The sequence below is a fragment of the Cervus canadensis genome, chromosome 3 (assembly GCF_019320065.1).
Source record: "Cervus canadensis isolate Bull #8, Minnesota chromosome 3, ASM1932006v1, whole genome shotgun sequence".
Classification (NCBI taxonomy): domain Eukaryota; kingdom Metazoa; phylum Chordata; class Mammalia; order Artiodactyla; family Cervidae; genus Cervus; species Cervus canadensis.
The window spans coordinates 61,101,253-61,118,288 of record NC_057388.1 but is presented as its reverse complement, the minus strand read 5'-3'; the positions used below and the strand labels follow the sequence as shown (position 1 = coordinate 61,118,288).

Genomic DNA, 17,036 nt, shown 5'->3' with positions numbered 1-17,036 from the left:
GCTGCTGCTGCTGCTAAGTCGCTTCAGTTATGTCTGACTCTGAGCGACCCCATAAATGGCAGCCCACCAGGCTCCCCCATTCCTGGGATTCTCCAGGCAAGAACACTGGAGTGGGTTTCCAATTCCTTCTCCAATGCATGAAAGTGAAAAGTGAAAGTGAAGTCGCTCAGTCGTGTCCGACTCTCAGCGACCCCATGGACTGCAGCCTACCAGGCTCCTCCATCCATGGGATTTTCCAGGCAAGAGTACTGGAGTGGGATGCCAGTGCCTTCTCCGCAATGTGGCTTGACCAGGCAATAATTCACTGTGCAGGCAACTCTCTTGTTGAAAGGACTATTTCATTCACAGTGATTAGGTGAAGACTAATCATGCAATAAGATTTTAACACTTTGTCTTGAGTGTGTTTAGGACATCTTCGTTTTAGGGAAATATATGTATATGTGTGGGCTTCCCTGATGGCTCAGGGGATAAAGAATCCACCCTCACACAGGAAATGTGGGTTTTGATCCCTGGGTTGGGAAGATCTCCTGGAGGAGGGCGTGGAAATCCACTCCAGTATTCTTGCTTGGATAATCCCATGGACAGAGGAGCCTGGTGGGCTACAGTCCATAGAGTCACAAAGAGTCAGACATGACTGAAGTGACTTTTTTAGCACACATGCATCCATGCATTCAGATGTGTTTTTTTTTCTCCACATGTGATGATCTTGACTACTGGTCTATTGTATTATAAGATGTTGTAATATATAAACAAATTTTTGTACACTAATAAGAAACTCCCACCTTCATATGAGTAAGTTAGATTTTTGGAAAACTTTGAAAAAATTAACAGGAAAAATTCATTGTAATTTCAACTATATTAAAGGTATTTTTATTATTTACACCAGCATCCACAAAGATTCAGGAGGAATATAAATATCTATATCTATATATAAATATAGGTGTGTGTATAATAGGCTTTATTTTGGTAAAGTCTTTCTTTGAAAGTAAAACATTATCCAGTCAATAATGGGGAATAAAATAAAATATTACAACCACAAAAATAATTCTTGAAATATTTTTAAAATAAGCAGATTCAGCCATCTAAAGACCAACTGGCTTGTCCTTCTCTTCTACCCCAAAATATGAATACAAAACCTGAAGTACAAAGACAGTGATAACACATATAAGTCATTTTATCAGCAACCAGAGTCTGTAATGGTTTCCCTGGGGGTTCAGACGGCAAAGAATCCGCCAGCAATGAGGGAGAACCGGGTTCGATCCCTGGGTTGGGAAGATCCCCTGGAGAAGGAAATGGCTACTCAGTCCAGTATTCTGGCCTGGAGAATTCCATGTACTAGTCCATGGGCTGGCAAAGAGTTGGACACAACTGAGCAACTTTAACTTTCAGAGTCTGTAAAATATAAGTAAATCATGTATAGTTTGGATTACACAGTTTTCAGAAGCTGGAAAGAAAAAGTTGTTTATCAGGGTGTGCTAACTTCTAAAATAAGTAGCCCCAAATCTCAGTGGATTTTTACACTTAAGGATTGATTCCTATGTTGCCACTGTGCAGGTGGGTTGGTAGCCCTGGAGAAGGGTTGGTGGGGAGAGGGGATGCTTTCCTATACAACTTTCATCTCATGGTTCCACCAACCCCTAGGGCTTGTATTTAGGGGATGTTGTATTTAGGGGATGACATTGTATTTAGGGGATGACAAAAATTGTTCAGAATCGAAGAGGAGATTTGACCGCTAGAGCTGGAGGCCACATACATTGCCTTGCTCCCATTCCTTTGGTCAGAAATCAGTCACCTAATTACAGAGGGCTCTGAGAAAGGAAGTCTAAGCATGTGGCCAGCAGGGAAGGAAACCAATTGGTAAAGAGTCAATATCAGCCTCCCCCACCAAAATAGGTAAAACACTAGGATTAAAACATCGTCATTCAAAAAGAACCAAGCAGGCGCCAGCCATGGAGTCTCAAAGAGCAGTCCTTAAATGTGATGCGCCAACCGCGTATCACAAGGACTTTCCAAGGGCATGTGGACATAGAGCACTTTAAGTGACTCGATTTCCAGACTTTTAACTTGATTGTCTCTCCTAAAAGTGAGCTGTCTGAGGCCAGATCTGCATGTTTACATAGGTTTCATTTCCACATACCCTGCAAAAGGAAGCACATCACAGGCACACCACAAAACAGCAGTCAGCTAACCAAAGCATTCTGACTTTTGCTGTGTCACCTGGCTGCCCTGCATGTAAAAAAGCTAGGTAATTGAATGTTAAATTTCACAGCTTCTCTAAAAGCGAAAAGGAAAGGGTTTAGAAATGGAGGTTGCGTGAGTATATGAGCATACTAGGGATAATAAATAGAAATTAATGGTACTGTAATTAAATGGTAACTGAAGTAATCAAACAGTACTGTAAATAAATTATTTCCATATTTTAAATGTCATAGGAATTGTCTTTTTTTATGCTTTAAGTTTAACAATCATTTAATATATTAACATTTTTACTTACAAACATACAATTTGCTTATATAGGAAGAAATAGGTACTGAGAACATGACAAAATACTAGAGACAGGCAAGCAATTAGAAAAAAAAGATCAACTCTAGGGGAAAAAATAGGAACTGCCTTCATACTAGTGTCTACATAAACTTGGGAAGGAGAAAGAAAGATCACACGGGATCACAACTAATGTAGAAAATAAACATGGGTCCGTTTGTCCCAATGGCAAAAACTTCTCCTGTGACCGTCCTGGCCTGGCCGGTTTCAGGAGTGATGATCTCTCAGACTCTGAAGTTAACTCAAGGAGTTCAAAGAACAGAACAAAGAAACAAGCAGACTGGCATGTGTACAATGTCAATAGTTTTAAAATACACGTGAAAGTGAAGTGCTAACTAAACCTGAACAAGTTCCTTCCAACTCACCTTACTTTTGATTTAGGATTACCTAAGCAAAGTGACCAAAAGGTTGGCACCTACGAGAATTGGAGCCAGGAAAATATCTTTTGGGTATTGTCTTTTATTTAGAGTTCTTTTTTACGTTTATTTTGACTCCCAATATGTCCTCCAATTCTATTTCAGTTTCTCCGTAGATATTTTTTAGTTCGTTTGTGGGTTATTATTATTTTTTAAACAATAGGACTCCTCAAGAACCTAAGTCCTATGTTCTGGCAGGGTAAACCTATTCAGAAATGAAAGTGAAAGTGAAAGTTGCTCAGTTGTTTCTGACTCTTTGCCACCCCCACGGAATCCTCTAGACCAGAATAATGGAAAACTGGAATTCTCTAGGCCAGAATACAGGAGTGGGTAGCCTTTCCCTTCTCCCAGGGATCTTCCCAACCCAGGGATCAAACCCAGGTCTCCCACATTGCAGGGCAATCTTTACCGACTGAGCCACCAGGTAAGCCAAGAATACTGGAATGGGTAACCTATCCTTTCTCCAGTGGATCTTCCCAAGCCAGGAATTGAATCAGGATCTCCTGCCTTGCAGGTGGATTCTTTACCATCTGAGCCAGCAGGGACAATCCATTCAAAATGAGGCAGCACTATTAGGAGAAAGAGAGTGGTTTTCTCCACAAACACCTTCCCTTTTATTTCAGGTTTTCTTTTATTGTGGCAAAAATCACATAATACACGCCAACTTAAAAATATTCACAACTTGAAAGTTGAGAATTGTGTTTTATTTGGTGGAAATTTTTAGGACTTCAAGCCTGGGAGACAACATCTCAAGTAACCCTGAGAGAACTGCTCTGAGGAGGTAAGGAGAGTGGCCAGGTTATATAGAAGTTCTGCAAGAAGGGCAGGTAGTCTGAACATCAAAAAATTATTGTTAATTAAAGAAAACCAGATATCCCAAGTGAAGGAATATGTGTTAGCACTTCTCTATGTGTGGGAAGATGCAAGGGTCTGGGCTCACTGAAATCATTCCTTTGATATACAGATCAGCTTTCCGGGCCAGTATCCTGTGTTTTCACATCCTGAGCTTCCTTTCCTCAGGACTCACCATAGGCGGTGACTGTAGTCTGATGGCTGCTAGATAACAGGTATTCTCCTTCCTGAGTCCCCTTAAGGCTCAGCAGAGGACTGCAATTGCTGTTGACTGTGACATCCTTACTTACTGATATGGCAGGAAACATTCCATTTCTTTTACAGAATATCCTATTTTAAGCATACGTAACTGTACAGTTCAGTGGCATTAAGTACACTCACACTGTTGGGCAACTCTCAACATCATCTGTCTCTTGAATTTTTAACCTTCCTGAACTGAACTCTATCCCCGTTAAACAACACCTCCCCATTCTGCTTGCTGAATTCTCCTGTGTCTTTAATGGTGATAGTCTTTGAATGAATCTTAGAATTTAAAAATTGTTATTGCTTGGGGACCCCATGGATGGTAGCCCTCCAGGCTCCTTTGTCCATGGAATTTCTCAGACAAGAATACTGGAGTGGGTTGCCATTCCCTTCTCCAGGGGATCTTCCGGAGCCAGGGATTAAACTGCATCTCCTTCTTGGCGGGTGGATTCTTTCCCACCGAGCCACCAGGGAAGCCCAGGATTTAAGAGAACTCAGCAAATAGCTTATGCCTCTAAGAGACACCAGGGGTCAGTGCAGCACAGGAAGTGAGTGGGTCTAGTTAGATTGGATCCACAAACTGATTCCATCAAATTGAATAAAGTGTGCCTAAATCCTTGTGCTACAAATTCATCATGGTTTCAACCTTATTTCCGGAAATGAGCCACTCATGGTGCCCTTTGGGTGGCACACACTTTATTTGATGTCTTAATCAAGTTCTTTTCAGATAGGAGATTGTTTACTAAAAACACAACTGTGTTGTCTAATGCAACCTCACCCAAGGTATTTTTAGCCTATTTTAGGAAACGATGGCATCACCAACTTGACGGATATGAGTTTGAGCAAGCTCTGGGGGTTGGAGAAGGACAGGGAAGCCTGGTGTGCTGCTGTCCATGGAGTCGCAAAGAGTTGGACACAACTGTGTGACTGAACTGAACTGAACTGAACTGAGGAAATGATGAGATCACACTCTGATATTTGTTTTCCCAATCTGGATCAAATGGGACCTCCACGTTTGGGGGGCAGGATGGCTTAGGCAAACTACTGTCAACTTAAAAATTATTCACAACCTAAAAGTTCAGAGTTATATATTATTTGGCAGGAATTTTTAGGACTTCAAGCCCTCGGCAATGTCTCAAAAAACCCTGAGAGATCTGCTCCAAAGAGGTGAAATAGGGGAGCCAGGATATACAGAAGTTTTGCAAAAAAGGGCAGGTAATCTGAACATCAAAATACTATTGTTAATTAAAGGAAAAACACATACTCAAGGAATTTAGGGCTTTTCTATGTATGGAAAGATGCAAGAGTCTGGGCTCACTGAAATCATTCCTTTGATATACACCTCTGGAGGAGAGCATGGCAACCCACTCCAGTATTCTTACCTGGAAAATCCCCATGGACAGAGGAGCCTGGCGGGCGACAGCCCATGGGATCACAAAGGGTCGGGAGCAACACAGCACAATATGCACCTCAGCTCTCTGGGAACGATGTCCTGTTTTCATGTTAGGAGTTCCTCAGGACTCATTGTAGGGGATGACTGCAGTCTGATGGCTGCTAGATGCCAGGTATTCTTTCCTTCCTGGGTTCCCTCAGAGATCACTAGCTCACCATCTGTGGTGGCTGCAATCCTTGATATCTGTGATATCCTTTGTTTACTAATATGGTAGGAAATATTTGGGATCTCAAAGAGGTGGACATGACTGAGCTTCTGAGCACAATGGTAAACAATATTCCATTTCTCACTACCTACTTTTAAGGGCGAGGTTATAAGGGCTAGAGCTATATTGTTTTCTTCTCTAGGAATTTTAAATCCAAAGAGAAAATAGAGACCATATGAATAGTAAAGTAGATTTTTTTTTTAAAGGAAAAGTCTTGTTGTTTAGTCACTAAGTCCTGTCTGACTCTGCAACCCCATGGGCTGTAGCCCTCCAGGCTCCTCCATCCATGGGATTTTCCAGGCAAGAATACTGGAATGGGTTGCTATTCCCTTCTCCAGGAGATCTTCCCAACCCAGGGTTCGAACCCAAGTCTCCTGCATTGCAGACATATTCTTTACCACTAAGCCAGCAGGGAAGCCCCCTTAGTTCAGTTTAGTCACTCAGTCGTATCCAACTCTGCGACCTCATGGATTGCAGCACTCCAGGCCTCCCTGTCCATCACCAATTTCCAGAGCCTACTGAAACACATGTCTATCACATTGGTGATGCCATCTAACCATCTCATCCTCTGTTGTCCCCTTCTCCACCTACCTTCAATCTTTCTGAGCATCAGGGTCTTTTCAGATGAGTCGCTTCTTCACATCAGGCAGCCAAAATACTGGAGTTTCAGCTTCAGCATCAGTCCTTCCAATGAATATTCAGGGTTGATTTCCTTTAGGATGGACTGGTTGGATCTCCTTGCAGTCCAAGGGACTCTCAAGAGTCTTCTCCAACACCACAGTTCAAAAGCATCAATTCTTCGGTGCTCAGCTTTCTTTATAGTCCAACTCTCACATCCATGCATGACTATTGGAAAAACCATAGCCTTGACTAGACAGAACTTTATGGGCAAAGTAATGTCTCTGCTTTTTAATATGCTGTCTAGATTGGCCATAACTTTTCTTCCAAAGAGTAAGCATCTTTTAATTTCATGGCTGCAGTCACCATCTGCAGTGATTTTGGAGCCCCCCAAAATAAAGTCTGTCACTGTTTCCACTGTTTCCCATCTATTTGCCATAAAGTGATGGGACCAGATGCCATGATCTTAGTTTTCCAAATGTTGAGCTTTAAGCCAACTTTTTCACTCTCCTCTTTCACTTTCATCAAGAGGCTCTTTAGATCTTCTTCGCTTTCTACCATAAGGGTGGTGTCATCTGCATATCTGAGGTTATTGATATATGTCCCAGCAATCTTGATTCCAGCTTGTGCTTCATCCAGCCCAGCATTTCTCATAATCTACTCTGCATATAAATTAAATAAGTAGGGTGACAATACACAGCCTTGACATACTCCTTTCCCAATTTGGAACCAGCCTATTGTTCCATGTCCAGTTCTAACTGTTGCTTCCTGACCTACATACAGATTTCTCAAGAGGCAGGTCAGGTGGTCTGGTATTCCCGGCTCTTTAAGAATTTTCCAGTTTATTGTGATCCACACAGTCAAAGGCTTTGGCATAGTCAATAAAGCAAAAGTAGATATTTTTCTGGAACTCTCTTGATTTTTTCAATGATCCAGTAGATGTTGGCTATTTGCTCTCTGGTTCCTCTGTTTTTTCTAAAAGTTTAGTTCAGTTCAGTCACTCAGTTGTGTCTGACTCTTTGTGACCCCATGTACTGCAGCACCCCAGGCCTCCCTCTAAAAGTCTGGACCCAGGTAAATAGCAGGGAGGGAACACAGCCCCACCCATCAACAGAAAATTGGATTAAAGATTTACTGTGCATGGCCTTGCCCATCAGAACAAGACCCAGTCTCCCCTTCAATCAGTCTCTCCCATCAGGAAGCTTCCATAAGCCTCTTATCCTTCTCCATCAGAGGGCAGACAGACTGAAAACCACAGCCACAGAAAACTAACCAATCTAATCACATGGACCACAGCCTTGTCTAACTCATTGAAATTATGAGCCATGCCCTATAGGGCCACCCAAGACAGATGATTCATGGTGGAGAGTTCTAACAAATGTAGTCCACTGGAGAAGGGAATGGCAAACCACTTCAGTATTCTTGCCTTGAGAACCCCATGAACAGTATGGAAAGGCAAAAATATAGGACAATGAAAAATGAATTTCCCAGGTCGGTAGGTGCCCAATATACTACTGGAGATCAGTGGAGAAATAACTCCAGAAAGAATGAAGAGACGGAGCCAAAGCAAAAACAACACCTGGTTGTGGATGTGACTGGTGACAAGCAAAATCCAATGCTGTAAAGACCAATATTGCATAGGAACCTAGAATGTTAGGTCCATGAATTAACGCAAATTGGACGTGGTCAAACAGGAGATGGCAAGAGTGAACGTCGACATTTTAGGAATCAGTGAACTTAAAATGGACTGGAATGGTTGAATTTAACTCTGATGACCATTATATCTACTACTGTGGGCAAGAATCCCTTAGAAGAAATGGAGTAGCCATCATAATCAACAAGAGTCTGAAATGCAGTGCTTGGCTGCAATCTCAAAAACAACAGAATAATCTCTGTTCATTTCCAAGGCAAACCATTCAATATCACAATTATCCAAGTCTGTGTCCTGACCAGTAACACTGAAGAAGCTGAAGTTGAACAGTTCAGTGAAGACCTACAAGACCTTCTAGAACTAACACCCCAAAAGGATGTCCTTTTCATTATAGGGGACTGGAATGCAAAAGTAGGAAGCCAAGAAACACCTGGAGTAACAGGCAAATTTGGCCTTGGAAGCCCCCTAATGACACATTAATCTTCAAATATATATATATTCATTTTTCTGAATCAACTGAGATTTTGACACATAAAGAGATGTCTCAGCAGAGGCTAAGGGTGAAGGAAAAACTTGACTTGATCTTCATGCGGGGATGATGCATTGATTTTAACAGTTGAAAACTCCAATGGAATAGAACCGATTACATGGAGCTTTGAGCTGGGAATGATTTTGAGACCATGTCTGAACTTGATAAGAAAAGTTACACTAATTGCTTAGTGATGTCTGCCTAAGTGAAGAGACAAGGCCTGGCAATATATGTGTTACCTGTTTATACATTTTTTATCTCCATCTTGCTCTGGTTTGATACCATCTCCAGTCATTACATTTTTGAACACCTGTTTTATATTAAACATTGTGTTGGTTGATTTAAAGTACACAAATATGAAAAAAAATGAGATTGTTCCTGCTCTCCCAGAGATGATAATATAGGAAGGAAGAATTAAAATCTATGTAACTTGAAGCAGAATCACTCAAGTTTCACCAAGAAGTAAAAATAGGGCATTCTGAGGGTTAACCAGGGTAAATAGAGCTTTAGTCAAAGAGATCAGAGCATATGTCCCAGAGGTGAAATTTTCTTCTGGGTCATGAAGAATAACTAAGATTTCCACAGGCAGACTAGATGTAAAAGGAATTCCACAAAAACAGAGTGACATGAATACAAATGAGAACGGGCCTTGTTCAGTCAGGAAACTGCTTGGGGGGAAGATGGGAGGAACAAAATAGTGCTGAAGGCGATAGCTGTCACTTCCGGAGGAACTTGCTTGTCTGGAAAAGGCACCTTTAATATATTCCCCACAAATTTATTCATTAAACAGAATCACCCGATGTTATCTGCAAGCCCTTATGGCTTAGAATCCTTGAATTCAAACACTTTTGGCATTTATTTGACCTGTTTGGGCTGAGTCTGGCTGAAGCGCAGGCAAGGAACTCTGCAAACTTTGTGCAAAAATGTAACCTACGTCTCAACAATTTGATCAGCAATAAGGACAATCAGTCTTCCCACACAGGTTTCTTAGAAGAGTTAAACATATGGTGGTTATTACAGTGCTTGGGACCAAGTGGGTTCTGAAAAAGCATTAACTGATGAGTGAGAGCTATGGTCCTGGAGGAGGAAATGGCAGCCCATTCCAGTAGTCTTGCCTGGAGAATCCATGAACAGAGGAGCCTGGTGGGCTACAGTCCATGGCGTCAGAGTTGGACACGACTGAGCGTGAGCACGAGACTTACGGAACCAGAGCAGGACTCTACAGCTTCGGTTTTCAGCAGTGCTTATCGGCCTCTGCTGTTCCATTTACTTAGCAAACTTTTGCCCTTGTGTCTTAAGGTTTAGAATCCTCTTCTACCAGGTGAACCATAAGAGATGCTGCTAAAAGAGCAACAATCATAGATGGATTGTTTCCCTGATGGCTGCTTGCCAGGCAAGGTGCTTCTATAAGCACAGGTCTGCTGACCCTCTCACCCAGGTGTTCAAAACAAAGCACTCCATGGAACATCCACAGAGAGTCCAAGTTGAATACTGAAATTACACAAGTGAATATAGTATGCCACAGTTGTTGTCACTTGTTACTTCCAAAAAGCAGTGTTTCATGTTTTTTGAATAAAACAAAAGTATAATGATTGCTCACAAATCTCCTAAATTAGTCTTAAAACAGATCTTACCATCAGCAAAGGCATACTTTGCAGTATCTATGATACTGCAGGTTCTTCTCTTGCCTCACCTGGCTTTGCTGAGGGCACCCTGGGGCTATGCCTGAGACCAAGCCTGGAACCAAGTCATTCATCCCCAACTCCCATCCCAAAGGCATTTTTGCTTTTAACCTAATTTAACAGATTCTCAATAAATCAAGATGTTGGCCCAATAGGATTTTTTTTTAATTGGAAGTGGATACAGAGAATATAATTGACCAAATGAAGTTGGCTGCCAGTGGGAAAACAAATTCAAATCTTGCCAACAAATAAGTGAACTTCCATCTGTTTTAGGAATGAATTTGGAGAGAAATCCTAGACTTATGAAGTGGTGGTCATCAACCATCTCCACCCTTTTCCTCTGTCCTATGGGGGCTTGTGGGATTGGGGGACTAGGGGGTTAATAATTGTAACAATGAGAATGCTAGATGCTGGCCCTATTTCAAAAGCTCCGTGGATGTGCAGGGGCAAGGTTTAACCAGCTTGTGGTAGGAAGAGGTACTGGAAGGTAGGAAGAAAAGAGAATTAGTATTCTCTGAGCACATAAGTGGCAGTTACTCCCCTAGCCATATGAGGTTGGTATTATAGCCAGATTGCGGGGGGCGGGGGTGGGGGGACAGAACTCCTGGGGCCCCGGGGGGCAGGGCTTAGAAAATTGAGACACATATTTATTGTTCTTTTCTTAAACGGACTGGTCCTGCCTAAGAATTGGATTGTTGTTGTTGTTGTTGTTTATTTGTATTTAATCTGAACATATTTCAAAATTTAAATGGGGGTGTGTATGAGATCTCACACCTATAGCCACAGTAATTGGTCTAAAGGAAAGGACTTGGGTCTGAAATGAACCGATCCTAATTCTTTCCTAGGATTTTATTTTCTCTTTTACATAGTATTTCTTTCTTTTCTTAAATTTATTTTTAATTGGAGGATAGAATTTGGTTTTATTAAAGAGAAAAGAATGTCATTTCAAAGCTTTGGTCAGTTAATTTGTGTTTTCAGGAGCACATGTCCTTTGTTTGGCAGAGTGGGTTCATAAGCTTTAAAAATGTCTAGAACTTATGTGGTGTAGGAAATAAGAGGGATAGCTCTTCAAATTCACAGGAATTTGAAGTTCAAGAGGGGATTACAGTCTTGGTGGCTTTCCAGGTGGTGCTAGTGGTAAAGAACCCATCTGCCAATGTAGAAGAGACAGGGTTCGATCCCTGGGTCCACTGGAAGATCCCCTGGAGTAGGAAAAGGCAACCCATTCTAGTATTCTTGCTTGGAGAATTCCATGGACAGAGGAGCCTGGTGGGCTACAGTCCATGGGATCACAAAGAGTCGGACACGACTAAAGTGACTTAGCACACAAGGTCTGAGTAGAAGGAGAAAACTGGGAAGACAGGGGTAAGTCCCTGTCTAAGGAACACATGGCCAGTGAGAAACCCTCCACAAAGGGAGACCCGCTGATGTTGGTGTTGGTGTTACATTTTTAATTAGTTGCTTCTTCTGTGTCATGATCTTCAACCTCCCAGTAAAGTCTGCTCTATACAGTAGACTTTCGTGGGTAGAACTTGGGAAGAATAAAGGCACTGAACGGTGGAAGTGAAGTGGGGTGAGTAGGAAGGAATGAAGAGCAGTGAGAGCAGGAAGTAAAATGCAGGGAGATATTGGTCAGGGCTTCAGAGGAGGTGGGACACGGGAGTAGACGTGACCGTAATAGATAAAAGATGGAGGCCCTCAACTCCAAGGTGCAGGAACCCACAGAGGAGGACAGTCCTGACGGCGGGGACGTCGGGTTTCCAACTGGATGTGGAAACATGTGCCAGAGAATCAAGTGCAGTGTGAGGCAGAAGCTGATGCCTATGGGAATAACTTGGTGGGTAACACATAGTTAAATGATTAACTTCACTGAAATGGAAGAATGTGAACAACCTATTTGGTCATAGAACTGAAAGGGACATTAATCTTAAACTCAAAAACCTTACTTCTTTTACTGCATTCCATTCTTTCTCTTAGAAATAACAGCTGATATTTATTGAGTCCTTACTATACGCTCAGCCTTATGTTATGCTGAGGCAGATACTATCATTCTCGTTTTATAGCTAAGGAAACTTAAGTTCAGCAAGAATATAAAACATGGTAGAGATTACAGAGCAAACAAAAGACAGGACCGAGATTTAATTACCCCAAAGTCTCAGTTCTTAATGACATTTTTTTTTAACCCCAGAAGAAATTTTTTAACCCCAAAGTCTCAGTTCTTAATGACAAGCCATAGAGTTTAGTCTGATGATATAAATTGAGTTGCTAGATAACACAGATGGTTACCTATGGACTAGCTGCTATTATTACTCATATTCTCAGTGATTTATTGGCTTTCCAGTGTAGGGAGAAGGAGGGGTTTTTTTTTTTTTTTCCAACTATCACCTATACCATCAGGAAGCAAAATGAAAGGGTAAGTTAGACTATTCATTTTGACAAGATATTCAGGACTGAATAGTGCCAAGCATAAGGGAAATCTAGCTCTTTTCAAATGAATCCCAAAATCTGCAGAAGAAAAAGATGACTCACAGGAAAGTTCTTTAAAAGTATCTCTTTATTTACTAAAAGAATATAATCTGGCACATCTATACAATCCATCATGCAAAAAATATGGTAGGCATTTCATAAGCAATGCAGAATTTCAATATCTGTACATTTGCTCAAATAAAAGATAAACAAAGGCTGAAAAGTGACAGCTTGGGATTAAAGAATACAGAAGGAGCCAGCTTTCTTCCCCAGGATCATGACTTCCAATGCCAAGAAGCACAGACAAGAAAGCACAGCCACGGTTTCAGCACTACCACTGAAGTTGACAGACTGTATTGACAGACAGGTGAGGACCATCATTTGTGGGTTGATCCACTGGAGGCCACTACCTCATGCTCAGTTTCACTGTGTGTCCGAATGGCTGTGGGCAGCAAACACGAACATATCTGTATACAAACAAGTGGGCTTCCCAGGTGGCTCAGCGGTAAAGAATCTGCCTCCCAATGCAGAAGATGCTGGTTCCATCCCTGGGTTGGGAAGATCCCCTGGACAAGGAAATGGCAACCCACTCCAGTATTCTTGCCTGGAAAATCCCACAGACAGAGGAACCTGATAGGCTACAGTCCATGGGGTCACAAAAGTGTCAGACATTACTTAGCGACTAAACAACAATACAGGTAGGAATTACCTATCGAGTTAACCTAATTCAGGTGGATGAGACTCTACCAGCCTAAGGAAGTATCCTTTTGCTCAGGCACCAAGCAGGGAGCTAAGAATTACAATTGCTTCCTTAAGGAAGTTACAGTGATTTTCTTCTGTATACTAATTAAATTTCCCCAAAATACCATCATAAAGCACATTGTAAATAAATTGCTCAATAGCATGATGGGCACTAAACTCTGGTGCTAACTCAACTTGCAAAGCTGTGGTTTGTCGGAAGTAAACGTGGAGAAAGAGAGGAGAAGACGACAAGCCGTTTACAATCAGATCCCAAAGGCTGTGGCTCAGGGCACACACCTCCCTTTGACAGACATCCCAGAGAGTTTTTCTGGCTGTGGGATGCTCAAGGCAACCTCTGCTGTGCACTGATGGCTCTCCAGGCTCAGCAATAGCAATCGGAACCCAGTAATCCCTAATCTTCATCACAAAAGGAAAGAGTGGGAGTTGTGAAGCCCACTTTCTAAGTAAGCAAACAGAGGCTTTTCAAGGTTATGCCATATAGACTGAGGACCTGCAACTAGCTATATTCAGGACAGGCTTGGAGATCAGACCTGCCCAACAACAAACCTGAAGTTTTCCACTGCACCAGACTATTTCCGAAGGGATCAAAAGCTATTTCTGACCTTGAAACTCTCCTTACCATTTTTGTGAATTTAGTCCCAAAGTAAGAACTCCAGGGAAACTTACGGAAGGGCTAAAAAATGCCACCATGAAGAAAGGTAAGTTACAGACTTCTATGCTGCCCACAGCTGTGAGATCAATTGGGCTCCCAAAGAGACTTAGATATGTGGTCTATTGGGAAGATGACCAGAAATTTTACTTAAAGATACCTCTAACCTTATGGAGAAAAATCAGCAAATAAGAAATTCAAATTGGGTTCAGCATTTTATATTCTCCTGAAGGAGGCCCATGAGACTAAACGGACATCTCCTGGGTGAATGTTAAAGCAGGAGACTCTGAGGCGTGGGCATCCCATTGACTCCTGGCATTGTCTACTGTGAGTGAAGATGAAGGACTGGAGGAAAGCAGAGCCAAAATGCATCTCCTCCCAACTCTCTAGGCCCGACAGTGAGGCAATCAGGCATAAGGCTTACAACGAGAAACAAAATAAATACTTGAGAATTCCCTGGCAGGCCAGTGGTTGGGACTCCACACTTCTACTACCAAGGATCTGGGTTCAATCCTCAATCAGGGAACTAAGACCCTACAACCTGTGCAGCAAAAAAAGAAAGAATGAAGACAAGGGTCTTTATTTTTTACTTGGACCTGCTTTGTGAAGCCTAAGTTCAGAAGTACCTATGAACACAACTCATCAGTCCTCTTTGCCCTTTAAGATTGCATCATTTAAAAGTACAACTTTTGTTTGGAATGCATTTACTTTGAAAATTCTGTTTTTTGATGAATTTTAAATATTTGTATTGAAAATCAGAAATGATGTTTTAAACAGTGCATTTCTTAAAGACAGTGATTAATATTAAACCGATATTTCCATTGAGGCAAGTTAATTTCCAGGGATGAAAAAAGTGTCAGTGGGAGGAATTTCATTTTTTCTGAACAGGTTGCATCATTTTAACTTTGGTCCAATTTAGACTTTTGAAAGATCTATACCGATAAAAGCCACAGGAGACAACTCTTACTTGTTTGCTGCTAGAGGCTGCCCAAAGCCTATGATTGATGGATCTATAATAGAATAGCAAAGGGGAAACTCACATACAGTCTTCACCATGCCTTGGTGGAGTCAACAACGATAGTGCCAGCCTCAAAGGCCTCCAGAGTTCCTGGAGACATAACCGGCTGTGGCTGGTGAGTGTGCAGAGGCAGCTGAGCAGGCCTCTCCTTCACTCCCTCTTCCCCTTGACCTATTTTCTGTTCCAGTTATGTGAGATGTTCTGAATCTTTTTCATTTTGATCCTCTGATCCAGCATCTTGTACCTTGCAGGATGCTCATCAGTTTTCTTTGGGACTGAAGGCACATAGGAGCTAGATGCATAAGCAGGGCGTTTAAAGTGACGCAGAGGAGGCTTGATGACTGGAGCCATGCAAAGGAAGACAGACAACGGTTAGCCTCACCAATGACACAGCGTGCCTAAATCCTGTGGGCAACCTCCTGGCCCCTAAACACATTTGTTTTCTTTAAAAGCAGGAAACAAACAGGGTTGAACTCTCACTAGAAACCTTATTGCAAATAGATGAATAAGCACATTCTTACCGTGGCCATTCAATTGAAATAAATAAAGACAAATGCCTAGAGAGAGACAGTGATGACCCTAGAATACAAAGATTCGGTGACAATGAATGGATGAATTTAAGGAAGTGAGAGCGAGCAGTGGTGTCACGTAGGGAAGGAGTAAACAGGCAAGCGCAGCCGTGTGGTTAACCAGCACTTAGCACTGTACGTAAGCTTCTGTGTTGCAAAGCAGCATGCGATCCTGGAGGGCTAATGAGAAGCACATCACCACTGAGAAAATATTCACAAAGTCCATGTATAAAGGTCTTGTAACCAAAATATAAGAAAGAACTTCTTAAACTCAACAAAAGGAAACAAAAACCCCAGTTTAAAAATAAGGGCTTCCCTGGTGGCTCAGTGGTAAAGAATATGCCTGCTCATGCAGGAGACACAGGTTCGATCACTGGTCCAGGAAGATGCCACATGTCGCAGAGCAACGAAGCCCGTACTCCACAACTATCGAGCCTGTGCTCTAGAACCTGGGAGCCGCAACTACTGAGCCCATGTGCCGCAACTACTGAAGTCCAAGCGACCTAGAGTCCATGCTCCACAACAAAAGAAGCCACCGCAAGGCGAAGCTCACACACCACAACAAGAGAGCAGCCCCTGCTTCCCACAGCTAGAGAAAAGCCCACAGAGTGACGAAAACTGGCACAGCCAAAAATAATACATATTTTTAACTGTAAGTAATATTAAGCAAAAATCTGAACAGACTCCTTGCCAAAGAAGATACACATACAGCCAAAAAGCATGGGCAAAGATGCTCAACAATTTTTGTCATTCAGTAATTGCAAATTAAAATAACAATGATGTATATACACTACATATCTATTAGGATGTGGTACTGTTGAATGAATAAAAGCATATATACATCTAATCTTACATTATAAAAACATACAAATGTGTGCATAGGAAAATCTAGGAGAATGTACATTTAAACCATAGCAGTGATTATCTCTGAGTAGTATAAACATGGCAATTTTATTTCTTTTTGGTTGTATACATTTTCTATTTTTTCTACGATGATGAAGTTTCAGTGATCACATTACTAAAATTTTTTTTAAAGAAACATACTACTTTTATTTTGTTACAGTACTACTTTTAAAAGAAAACATACTATTAAAAATCTCTTCAATAGAATCAAGTATCAGAGCTGTTGAATAAAATCATACATAACAGAAAGTCAGGAAAACTGAGTTTACTCTGAGCTTTAGTCCTAGACCTTTCAGAGCACTCATCGCTGAGTATACTTTTCATAGCCTAGAGATTAATATTCATTCATCAACTTCTTAAAGAACTTTCTGTGTGTCCTGAACAAAAGAGGCAGAAACCTCTGCCCTCGTGGGGCTTTCATTTCAATGACCCCCTCTGAAACCTGTGAGTGTTTACAGAAGAAAGTGTTCAGTCATAAT

At 41.7% G+C, this 17,036-nt stretch overlaps 1 protein-coding gene across 4 annotated transcripts in view; it reads right to left on the bottom strand.

Annotated features, from left to right (window-relative positions):
* Window positions 1-12,760: 12,760 nt before the first annotated feature.
* Window positions 12,761-17,036, bottom strand: part of PDE1C (phosphodiesterase 1C) — a 506,697-nt gene continuing 502,421 nt past the window's right edge. For 2 of the 4 annotated variants that reach the window (XM_043463250.1, XM_043463251.1), the window contains one exon: window positions 12,761-15,426. In XM_043463250.1, coding sequence (XP_043319185.1) covers window positions 15,257-15,426 — 170 coding nt within the window. In that variant the 3' untranslated portion in view covers window positions 12,761-15,256. The remainder of the gene's footprint in view (window positions 15,427-17,036) is intronic. The other 2 variants (XM_043463255.1, XM_043463254.1) reach the window with 2 other exon arrangements.